The sequence below is a fragment of the Aptenodytes forsteri genome, unplaced genomic scaffold (genome assembly GCF_000699145.1).
Source record: "Aptenodytes forsteri isolate BGI_AS27 unplaced genomic scaffold, ASM69914v1 Scaffold26, whole genome shotgun sequence".
NCBI lineage: Eukaryota > Metazoa > Chordata > Aves > Sphenisciformes > Spheniscidae > Aptenodytes > Aptenodytes forsteri.
The window spans coordinates 3315611-3327555 of record NW_008794125.1 but is presented as its reverse complement, the minus strand read 5'-3'; the positions used below and the strand labels follow the sequence as shown (position 1 = coordinate 3327555).

At 41.5% G+C, this 11945-nt stretch overlaps 1 protein-coding gene across 1 annotated transcript in view; it reads left to right on the top strand.

Moving 5' to 3' along the window:
• GSG1L (GSG1 like) overlaps positions 1-11945 on the top strand; it is a 54281-nt gene that overhangs the window by 17158 nt on the left and 25178 nt on the right. Inside the window, exon 2 of the mRNA XM_019471706.1 lies at positions 2558-2605. Within this exon, the coding sequence (XP_019327251.1) occupies positions 2558-2605 (48 nt within the window). The remainder of the gene's footprint in view (positions 1-2557; positions 2606-11945) is intronic.

Below are 11945 nucleotides of genomic sequence, written 5' to 3'. Positions count from 1 at the left end.
AAAGTCCTTGGCTAGTGTAAGCATTACCTAGCAACAACTAAAACATCGGTGCGTTATCAACATTGTTCTCACCCTAAATCCAAAACACAGCACTGTACCAGCTACTAAGAAGGAAATTAACTCTATCCCTGCCGAAACCAGGACACTGTAGTAGCAAATACCATTCCCCTTTGCTTGTCTTGGGATAACATGCTAGAGAGTCAGGTATTTGTTAAAGGTTTCCTTACTGGAAAGGAAAATGGCTTATATGGCTTCAGATTCACTGCAACCACAGGTGAGAGATGTCTCAGTGCTAGCCAGTTAGCTTGAAGTCAGGTTAAGATAAAACTACAATAAAAGTAATGGCTTACATCTGAAAAAAAGCCCACAAAAACCAAAACCAAACCACAGATCCATATGGCTAGAATGAAAAATCCTGCTTAATCTGCTTATATCAAGTTCAAATCTAAGGGTCACTCTCCCTGTATTCCCTTGATTTTATGTCACTGCATTCCTGACACACCTCATGCCCTAAAACTCAGAGTCTCTGGATGAGAATGCTTCCTACTTACAGCAAGTATCTTTTATAGTCCAGTTATTTATCTCGATTTCTTGGTGAGGGGCCTAAAGTACACCATGTGTGAAAAGAAGGTGAGGGAGATGGGCTTGTTCATGTCCCTGCAAATAAAGGAGGGATGACTACAAAGCTGACATTGCAGCTAGAGCAGTTCAGGTTGGGCATAAGGAAACACTTCTCCAGAAGGGTGCTGTAGCCCAGGGACCAGACTGGGGGGAGAAACTCCATCCTTGGAGTCTCTAAAGAATGGGTACCATCATCCTTGAAGTATTTCAAGATTTGGCTGGGCAAAGTCACAGCTGACCTGATCAGGCATTAGCGATAGTCCTGCTCTGAACATGAGGCTGGACAACAGACCTGCAGGGTCCTGCCAACACAACGCTTCTGGGATGCTGTGATTTCTGTGATCCACCAGGTATCTTTCAGTCTGTCTGCCCCAAAACTGAATAACTTACTCATCTGACATTCCTTCTGTTCAGATATGGACTGCCCTACCTACCTTTTTGGAAACAGAGATGGTGCTTTGATAAGTCAAGTGTCACTTCCTTTTCTTGACTGTCCTCTTGACAGTGCCTGGATTCACAGAGTAGAAGTCCTTCCCCATGCCATGGAGATATTGAAACGTTCATTTCAATGTCAGGTGAACCTTTTCTTTTATAGCAACTTATACATAGACAAACAGACTGCAGACTATGTACACAACATTTTTTAGCATAGGTTTTAAAAACTGCAAAAAATAAATAAATGTGGTAATAATAGCATTATAATTATAGATTGTTATTTCAGCACAGCTATCATTTGAATGGTTACGTTTATCTCAATCCCGCCAACAAAGACACCAGAAAGATTAACATTTTATATTGGTTTGTACATATAATTAATTACAACTAAGAAAAAATTACACAGTGACTTCAACATCACTGCAGCATTTCACTGTTTATTCTTTTTTAATGGCTCACATTTCCTAAACCAGTCTTTTGACTGTGCAATTAAAATTGAGCAAAACTAATAAAAAAACCTCCTTCCTGAAGCTGTCTTTGCCTCAATTAAAGTCTTAAAGGGCAAAACGGATTCTTCTCCATTACCTCTGGCAGGCATGCTGTGCTCTGATTCCTCGAGGCAGGCAGGCTATTGATCACCTTGGAACATAGCATGTTGAAGGATACACATATGCTTGGTGGATGGATGCACCTAGAGCAGAGGGATTATTTTATAATCTCTGATTGCCTGAAGAAGTAAAAAGAAAGGCCAAAACATCCACCCTTAAGACAGATACATTTCCTGCTCAGAAGCAATATACTTCTCAAGAATGTCTGCAAAAATGGAGGTGGAGTCCTAAAGAGAGAAAATTTGATTTACAATGATAAACAGATGCAGCAGCCACAAAGCAGAGGGAGTGGCACAGGGCTGTGATGGTCATAGCAAGGCATTTGCCTGCTTTTTTAACGTTTTTTTTAAATGCTATGCAATTGCTCAGCTTGCTTTGTGCTTCAGGTTTTGTCTGTCCTAGTCACATGTGTCACATCTATCTATTGAGACATCTGTGCCCATGGCAATGCTTCCTGGCACTGGGAGGTTCGGTCAGAGCCTGGTGGGGCACCGGCATTGTCCTGACGAGAAGAAGGAGGGCAAAGTGTTGGTGACAGAGGCCTGTGCCCTCCCAGTTGCACTCCATCTGGAGTGTAACACTGTTCCCGGCCTCGGAAAAGAGCATCACTGACCAAACAGGGACCCAACCATCAGAGAAAACAATTTTCTTCACTAACTGTATTTCATACTCCTGACTAAGGGACTGTAATCCTAAGGGAGAGCCCAGCCTTGTGAGCATAGCGGTTTTGGTTCAGGCTGGAGGCACAGGTAAATGTCTGCTCTCTGTGTGAGACAACTTAGTCGTCCTGTAGAGTCTCAGGTGGGAGCGATGGCAGAAACACCAGTCAGAAAGAGGAGGCAGAGGAAAACCGATCAACTTCTGTCTCCTAAAATAATCCTTTTCTTTTAAAGGTGAAAAATGTCGAAGTTTTATTGACCTTGCCCCGGCTTCTGAAAAAGGTAAGACAATACAGTCAAGGCTTCTTCCCATTTTACAAATTGCATCAGTATTGTTTCTTGTCATACTTCAGTGCCAGGGGAAACATTACTTCCTAAGCACACAAGGACCTACATGTCATCCGGATTGCATAGATGCAGGTGAAACAAATGCCAAGGGTTTAAGACAGCTATTTACTCAGTTTATGCAGATCTGTCATTTCTCTGATGCATTTTCTCTTCATTCAGCTGAATTTTTTTCAAGAAAATAAAGATTTATATTGTAATACAGACATTTTCCTTCTTCCTCTACTGAGGAAGGACATGCTACATGGTTTCCTCAGGCCATGAAGTCATTTATGGTCAGAAAACTGCAGTCACAGTATCAAATGTCTCTTTGTGAGAGGGAATCATGTAGATGCTTGTTTGTTTGATTTACCCTCGGAAAAAAAATATATTCAAGTGCACAGAAAGAGGCAGGCTGCAAAGGTTTTCTTTACCCTGATACTGGAGTTGTAAATTCTCAATAGCAATTTAACCCATATTTCAAAATAGTATTTATCAGGGAAAAAATGGGTAGAGTTCAATTAACAAACTGGGCAGCTGAGCCCATCCTGCTCCCTGCTCAAGACAGAGCGCTCTGCCCACAGCGGAAGAGGTGCACGAGCCTCGCAGTGTCCTTCACACTGACAATGGGCTTCTGGAGGATCCAAAGGACAGATGAAAATTCATGTTTGTACAAAGAAGCGCTATATTTTGTTGGATCACTTGAGGCAATCACAAAACCTTTTGGGCATACGGTACCTTCATCAGGTCTGACAGAGAGGCGGTAAGTGGTGTAAGGAACAATTGTTCTTAGATTGTCTGAATTGTTGATCAGCTGGACAAATTGAAAGAGAAGGGCCATTACCATTAATAAAGCAGTGGGGTATTTCAGTGAGAGAAATAGTAACAGAGACAGTCTCTGTGAAATTCATTGTAAGTAAACCTAAATAAATTATGCACATAAGGGAAGACCAATCCTGGGAAATACTGCCACTAATGTGCTCTGAGTTGAATCTTACACACACAAATGGGACCTTGGGGCATAACTGTTCTTATGAAACCACTAGCTCCATACTCAGCAGCGGTCAAAAACAATCTATCTGTTAGAAATATGAAAGGACTTCAGAACAGAGCAGAGACTATCCTGTCACATGAGGACTGTATATATCCGAGTGCTTGGACTTATATAAAATACAGTGTGGTATTTTGTCCTTTTTAGTCCACCTCACAGAATGGCAGCAAGGATAATCAGAGTTCTGGAAGGTTCTGTACAAGGACAAGACTAAGACTCTTCAGCCCAAAGGAGAGACAAGTGAGAGGAGATATATGGACATTGATAAAGATGTAAGAGGAACTGAAAAGGCAACCTGGGGAATGGTAGTTCACTGCCTTTCCCAGTACAAGGACTAGTGGGCATTGCATGACACCTTCAGGAGACAGACTCAGAACAAGCACATTGTGTCTGTTATAAAGGCAATGGGATGTTTTTGTGCTTTATCCATTTTCTGTGAAAGTTCATAATGGTGCATAATGCTTGGTTGCATCACCCACACACTTTCCAAAACAGCATTTAGTGCTTTACTTTAAGTATTTCTTTTGGTTGTGTGAAACACTGTCAGCAATTTTTTTTAAATTGAATTTTAGAGTTGCTGCACGATGTCAGTGTATATTTCTAGACTATTCTATTTTTCCTTTTTGAGGAAGGAAGGGTCTTTTGGTGTAGTGGTATAAAGAAACTATTTCTGAAGTCTTGCCATGGAGTTGTAAGGCATATTGACAGAAAGAGAGGGGAATGCTCAGTCAGAGATGGAAAGTGCTGACCATCTGACTCATAAACAACTGAGGATCAAGTTGGACACTGCAACATAGTTAATCTGAATGTTTCACCATCAGTCTTCTACTGTCCAGAGGTACTTTCATCACAAGTGAAGAGAAAATTGTGTCTCAACGATGCCCAACTTACTTTTGCTGCAGAATTCAACTTCTTGACTTCTTTTCTTCTCTTTTCCAGATAGAAGGAACTTCCTACTCCTTTAATTTCTTCATTCCCTCACTCAGCATTGACTTTAATGGTCATAGGCTTGTCAACTACTCAGTTACACCCGGTGCTGGGACAGATTCTTGATTCTTCTTCCAAGTAAATGAGATATGATAAAATGCATTGAATATAAAAAGTGGAGCTCCGTTATACAAATATATTGCGGTTTTCACAGTCCATTGTGTAACTGGGAATTTTTGGACTAAACTTATCTGTGCAATGAGACTTCAGCTTATTCAGTTTCTGTACTCATTCTTAGCATCACTTACCACTAAAACGTGGTTGTTCAAGGTTTCGATTATCTAAAACGTCTCATGTGTACGTGCTCTGTTACTGCAACTGAGCACTCAGGCTTTCTAAAGTTTTCTTTTCAGTTGGTTTTCCTTGATTCAAAGAAGACCTCTATCTAACCAATTTCTAAGCTAAATACAGGCTGTTGAAATACCCCTGACCACATCACCTTCCACTTTTAAGGCATGCTAAAAGGAAGCCTAAGAACAAACTTAGTCTAGTTGTGTAGCCAGTCTCTTCTACAGTCCCTCACCAGTTAACAGCAAGTCAGTATAAAACCTCTGCATAATATTTAAAACCTTCTTAGCATAGAAAAGCTAATCACTGAAATATTCACAGTAAAATAAACCATCTATGGTGAGGCCTAGCTACATTTTTACCACAAATCTTGCATTCATAAATGAAAATGTTTCTTACTCTTACTGTAAAGAAGTAATAACTTAAGCTTGAGCTTCCTATCTTTAATCCATTTGTGCTGATCTCTAGTGTAGCTGGATACTATATTTCTGATCAGCTATCATACCCTTTCCATATACCGCACCAATGACATCTACTAAAAGGAGGCAGCAAAATTTGGGGCAAACAGACCCACAGTATGGTATAAATAAGCATTTCCAACCCACACTACGAGAGCTCTTCCCTGCATTTAAGGTAGCTGCCAACAATCTGTCAGAGCCTTGTAAGCCTAACATTGAATTTATTACCTATTGCTGGTTGTTAGTGCCAAATCTGCTTAACAAAATCAGCTTGGTGATGGTAGATAATAATTAGAAAAAAAAAATTTCTGTGTCCACAAATATTTCTTATGACAGTTTCCATTCACTATCGATAAAGGATGATAGGGCAATACCTGGTTACATTGGTCAGGACTTTTAATGGGCTCTCACAGAGCAGATGTTTTTGGGTCCCATGAAGTGTGCTATTTTCTAATTTTCATTGCAGATGTGAGTAGTGAGATAGCAAGTATTTCCAAAAGGAGTTGGAAGGAAACTGCCACAGTAGGCTGGACCTGATCTTCGAGTTCTGAATTGCTCCTGGGACCTTCTCCGCAAAACTTAATCCAAGTTTTGTTCCTGCTGAGTATTTTGATGTCCAAAGAAGAAAAGGGTAACCTGTTTAGTGAGGGACGCTTATGCATTACGCCGCAAAGTACTCAGTTTTCAGCTACTTGGTGGAAGAAAAGGGTAACCTGTTTAGTGAGGGATGCTTATGCATTACACTGCAAAGTACACTCAGTTTTCAGCTACTTGGTCCATTTCTGAATGCAGCTTGCAGCCTTTCCTCCCCCTTTGGGCTGTTGAAAACCTTGCTAAATCAGCTTTTGGTCAAGCTCCCTGGTGCAGTGCCCATCCAGAGCACTCTGGCTGAGACACACTCCACCACCCTCCTCTCATCACACTTTTTGGGTGCACCTTCTAGCTCCCCTTTCCCATTGCTTCAAATCTGTGCCCAAGAGGACTTCCAAGAGGCCTTGGAGGTTACATTCAAAAGGAAGAAACCAAGGCCAAACGTTATATCTGGAAACCGTGGCACCACAATGGAAAGCAAAAGGTAGCAATATGTCCCATCAAATGATCTGATAAATGACTTCACTGACTAGCATAACACCACAACTATATACATACACAGGTCTGCTCCTCTCCCTGCCTAGAACTGTGTAGGGATTCGAACTCCCGCATCCTTCTATAAATGCATAAATGTCAGCTGTCAACCACAGTGACACAGAGAGCCAGAGGATGAGCAGTCATGACCAGCCGAACTCCTTGTGTTAGTGAAGGCTGGGGTATATACAGTGGAAATCAGTTGGAAGCAGCATTGGTGCTGGAATAACTTTGCTGGGGAAGAGCGAGGGCTTGCAGGAAATGTGGTGCCCCCAAGAGTTTTCGGGATGGTGTTCACTGGGGCTGTGACTCAGGCACTTTCCGAACACCTGCAGTGCCTGCAGCACATACTGAAATGAGGTGCTCTGGCCTGAGGAGTCCTGTTGGGAAGTTGCTTCAGGAACAGGCTCAAAGGTCAGCGTTGGCTCAAAATTTAGAGATGGCCACACCAACATAGGACAGGATTCACAGGACAAACTCCTTGCAGGTATGGTACAATCTGATCTAAGTTACTCTAGTGCTCTGTAGGACCCCACTTGCTTCAGCTGTGATATCTATGGAATAATACCCACAATGAATGGCAAAGCAGCAGGTCATCAGCAACTGCCTATATTGCATTGCTTTCTACCTATTTATAGGGAAAATCACATGCATAAAATAAACAAGACTTTTTAGAGACCATGGAGGTTGAGGCAAGGCAAAACCTTGCAGAAGGAAAATGCTCATTGCTAGTGAGCATTTAACAGTCCAAAATGTTACAGGGGACTTTTTAAATTAGAGACTGTACTGGCAGAGGTAGGAGATGCCTTCTGCATGTCCTCTACACAGCTCATGATGAAGCATCCTGTAGAGATGAAGCAATAAAAATTCTGTATTGTCTAAAAAGTAGCTGGCAAAACTAAGATAGTACATGGCAAACAGCAAATAAACAAATAAAGTCTCACCTAAACACAGCATGGAAAAAGAGAAAGCTGAGCCAAATATATACATGCTTCTAAGCCAGCACTACAATAGCAATTAATGACAAGAGAAACTAGATGCCTGACTGTAATGGATACTGACATAATAGGTGTACCAGAAATTTGATAAGAGAAAGATAATTAGTGGGACAATAACATCTTGGTACTGATTACACTGAAAGACAAAGCTGATGTCATGTACGAAAGCTGAATCATAATAACAAGGTAATGTCATGAATGAGCAACACAATCTCTGTGGATGGATTCCATGCTCAGATTAAAAATAGAGAATTATATTAGTGATCACTCATTGGGGCAGCTTACAGTAGCAGGGTTAAACTTGATATCAGAGAATATATAAGGACAGAAAACAAAACAGGAGTGGACTTCAAAACCCCATGCATAGACTGAGAAAATGTCACGCTCGGTATGATGTAGAGACTAAAATTTGAATAAACTTTATGAGCATGGAGAAATTAGCTGGGAAACTTGTAACTCTTGATTTATTTCTGAGTGGTGTAGGGGACTTGGTTCAAAATGTTAGTAAGAGATACCTCGTATCTGTGCTGACTAACACAGACAAATTCAGCATCATTGCAGAAGTTAAAAAGAAGTTGTGAAGAAGGGAACGCAAGAAAAACAAGAGCTGATTAAAACATACTAAAAGGTTCAGCTAAAGGGACAAATGGAGAGTGAAAACTTTAAAGATACTAGATATACTACAGGCATCTAAACTATTCACAAATCTTTCTTTCTCAGTCACTGAGTGACTGAAAATAGCAGACAATATTCAGTGTTGATAAATGCAAAGTGGTGAACGTGAAGAGTAATCCTACCTTTACATATATAGTGATGGGTTCTGAATTAGCTTTTACCCCTCAGGATAGAGTTCTTGAAGAAATGACAGACACTTCTATGAAAACATTAATTCACTGCTCTGCAGAGATTAAGAAAAGATGAAAAGAAATATTAAGAACGTTGTAGGAAATGAAGAACAAAACAAAAAAACCACCATGCCACCACATGTATTCATGATGTACCCACCCGCAGCACTCTGTGTGCACTTCTCATCGCTCCCCTGCCAGCCCCAGCTCAAAAAAGTTATGATAAAACTTAGAGAGGAGGGTTTGACAGTTATGGTGAAAGAGAGGGAATACTTTTTGTTATGAGAAGGAAAACATAGAACAGATTTCAGGTTGGAAAAGAGACAAATGAAGCTCGTAACAGCCAAGTTAAAAAGCAAACGTCCTTTTTTGTGTACTGGGTAGCTGTTCCTGAGAAGAAAAAAAGAGGATAGATTGTCTAAAAGGACCACTTAGAGACCTGCATCCAGTGAAAAGAAATGTGACTGGGTCTCCCACAAGCATTGTACGCTTTCCAAAACAGTCCCCATTGTCTTCTTGAACATTTCGTATTCTGCTTACATTATTCTTTACATATCTGCAATGGGGTATATACATACCCACACAGACAAGTACCTGTGCACTTGTGTTAGGAGAGTTATGATTAAGTATGCAGGAAAAAAATGTGTTACTAACATTTTATCTGTGTTTTCTTACACGTCTATTATGAATCATTGAAGTTATTTTTAAAAGCTAATTAGATACACAAAGATGAAGCCATGCTTGATAGCAGAATTCAAGCTAAATTCCTAATTCCTAAAAGGAAGCAACAGTCTTGCTTTTCACGCTGGTGATGCCAAGGGCATGGAGAACACTGATTCTCTGCTGTGGGGAATGCTAGCCACAAGGTCTGAACATAATTCACTTCTCAGCCCAGTGCTGAGGATGGGAGTACACCACAGACCCTGCACCGTAGCTCCATTTAGCCCAAATATATTGATTAAGGCATACGGCATAGTCCTGCTTGAGAGTGTTTTTCATGGTCTTCTCCACTATATTACGCCACTGTGTTCACACAAGGAAAAAAAGAATATAGGCACAAAGATATTCCACAGTCTGCTCAGTGCCATACACAGGATTAAATTCAGAACCAAGCTCAACGTCAGAACCATAAAAAGTCATAGAAAACACATCATCATGTAAAAGAGAGTCATTTTATTTAGCTCACAGCTCCACCTCACCTTTCAAAATAAAGAAACCAATGAAGAACTAAAGCTAAACAGAATCAAAGCAGCCGTCATTTCTTCTCTCACCTATGCAGTTTCTGGTGATTGTGTTTATCATACGGTCTCTCATGTTTTGCAAACTGCAGTCTCTTGTCTGGGTGCTGGCTCTTCATCTATCTTGACTGTCTTTGTTGTTTTACGATAACAGATAGTTTTAGGTATCTCCGATGGCTTTTAGGATCATGAAGCTTACTTTGTTTTGGAGGAACATCTCTCATAGCTTTGTGATCTACTTCCCTCCTCCCAGTTTTTTTACACCGCAGCACAAGAGGAGCAGGCAGATGGTCTGATATTATGAGACTGCATTAACCAACAGATGGGCTGACTGCTCAGAGCTGAGTCCCTATGCCAGCCACAACAGCATGCTCAATGTTTATTCCTTTCACCATTTTTTATTGATCACTCCAATATTTCTGGCTTGTAATTCCCGGTGTTGGAGCAGCAGAGATGAGCAAATGACTAAAACCAACAGAATGCAACTGGAAGAGAAAGCGTGAGATTTACATGGCCCTTTTAAGCTTACTTTGATGCTTTTCCCACACAAGATGCACAACATTTCTCAATGTGTACCCATTTGTATATTTTTCCTCCCTCTTCTCTTGCACGGAATGTGAAGAGGAGAGACTAAAGTGAGACCCAGGTGTCAGTTCCAACAGAGCGGGTAAGTCTGGAAAAGCAGAGCAATGACAGCCAGAGACAAGAAACATAGGGAGAGCAAATACAGACCAGGAGGAACAAAGCAGGCAGGACCAAAAATGCAGAGAAAATGCCATTCTACATAGGTAAACAGAACATCTTAAAAATCAGCAGTGCAAGAAAACCAAACACCCGTTGGGTCTACGGAGCAGTCACCGTAAAAACCAGCACCTACTACGTGTTTTGCAGCTGCCAGTATGCTGCAGCATCACGCTACTAGCTCTGGAATCATTAAAGAAATAACTCGATTTTCCCTGATGTTGCAGACCATCGTGGGTGCTACAGGCTATGGATGGCCAGCATCTTTCTGAGAACTAGATCTCGATAAGGAATAGGGAAGTGCAAGAGGACCGTTACGCTCACTCTTCCCACAGCAATCTCTGCTCCCTCTCCCAGGAGGGTGACAACAAGGGCCTGCCCCCAATCTTTCAGTCACTAAGAAGAATATGTTCTGGGTCCCTCACACACTGTTTAGGTCTAACACGGTACCTTACAGAGAGGATTTAGAGTTTCATCATCAAAAAACAAACGAAGGAGAAGGTTGGTTTGTTACATTCCCATCTAGTACACAGGTGCTCTGCCCCCCATCTCCAATGCAAGCGTTATGTTCATAAAGCAGGACATACAGACCTAAGGCTGTCAAAGGCAAGTGAGCATAACTTTTTGTTGCTGGTAACATGAACAAGGGTGGCAACTCCCCCATCTCCCTGGCTGCTGCAGCATGCACGGAGAGCAAGAAGAATAATGAAATATTTTTGCACAAAGGAACAACACCTGAAACCACAAAAGGCTGTGACAGTCAACTAGACAGATGTCATCCAACATAGGAGGAAAAGAACCATGTATGAGGCAGTAGGTGTTTCTAAGGAGGATGAAATCCCACTGAGGCATTCTGAATATGAGTTTACCCCAGTTAGGAAGCTCATTTTCTGTCTGAAAGGGCCCTCAGAAATCAATACAGACTCTGCATAAATTCACACCACCCAAAATCAAGTTTTGCCCTCATACATGGTTCTTTTCCTCCTATGTTGGATGACATCTGTCTAGTTGACTGTCACAGCCTTTTGTGGTTTCCCTGTGTTGTTCAGCAGTTCAGGGGTCTCGGGGACAACGACTGAACCATGGGCTAACGAACACTTTCTTCTCAAGTAACAGTATCAGTGTCTGGGGCTAGCAGCAATGCCAATGAGGAGGTAAGAAGATTGCACACTCTCCAGGACAGTGTTGCTTGGACACTGATGTGTCTTCAGCTGCTCAACAATGCAGCACCCAGCTTGTCCTTCTAGTGCAGTGCTCCGGATTTCATCTCAGTCAGGTGCGATAATCTCAATAGTTATTTAGAGGCACACATTGCTCAGCGCCACTGTTTCTAGCATATAGACGTTTTTTGTCATATGATGAAGTGTGATGTAGAAAAAAAACCCAAAGGCTTTACTTGCTTGTATCAGAATTTCTCAAGGTTGAATTGACAGAGGAGTGACTTGAGATGACGTCTCATCGCAGCTTAGAGAGGCTGACTATCAGAGCAGATGTGTAACGCTGATTTATGAGGAACCTGGCAAGTATAAACCTTTTCAAGATCTCTTTGGCTCTCTGCACCATTGTC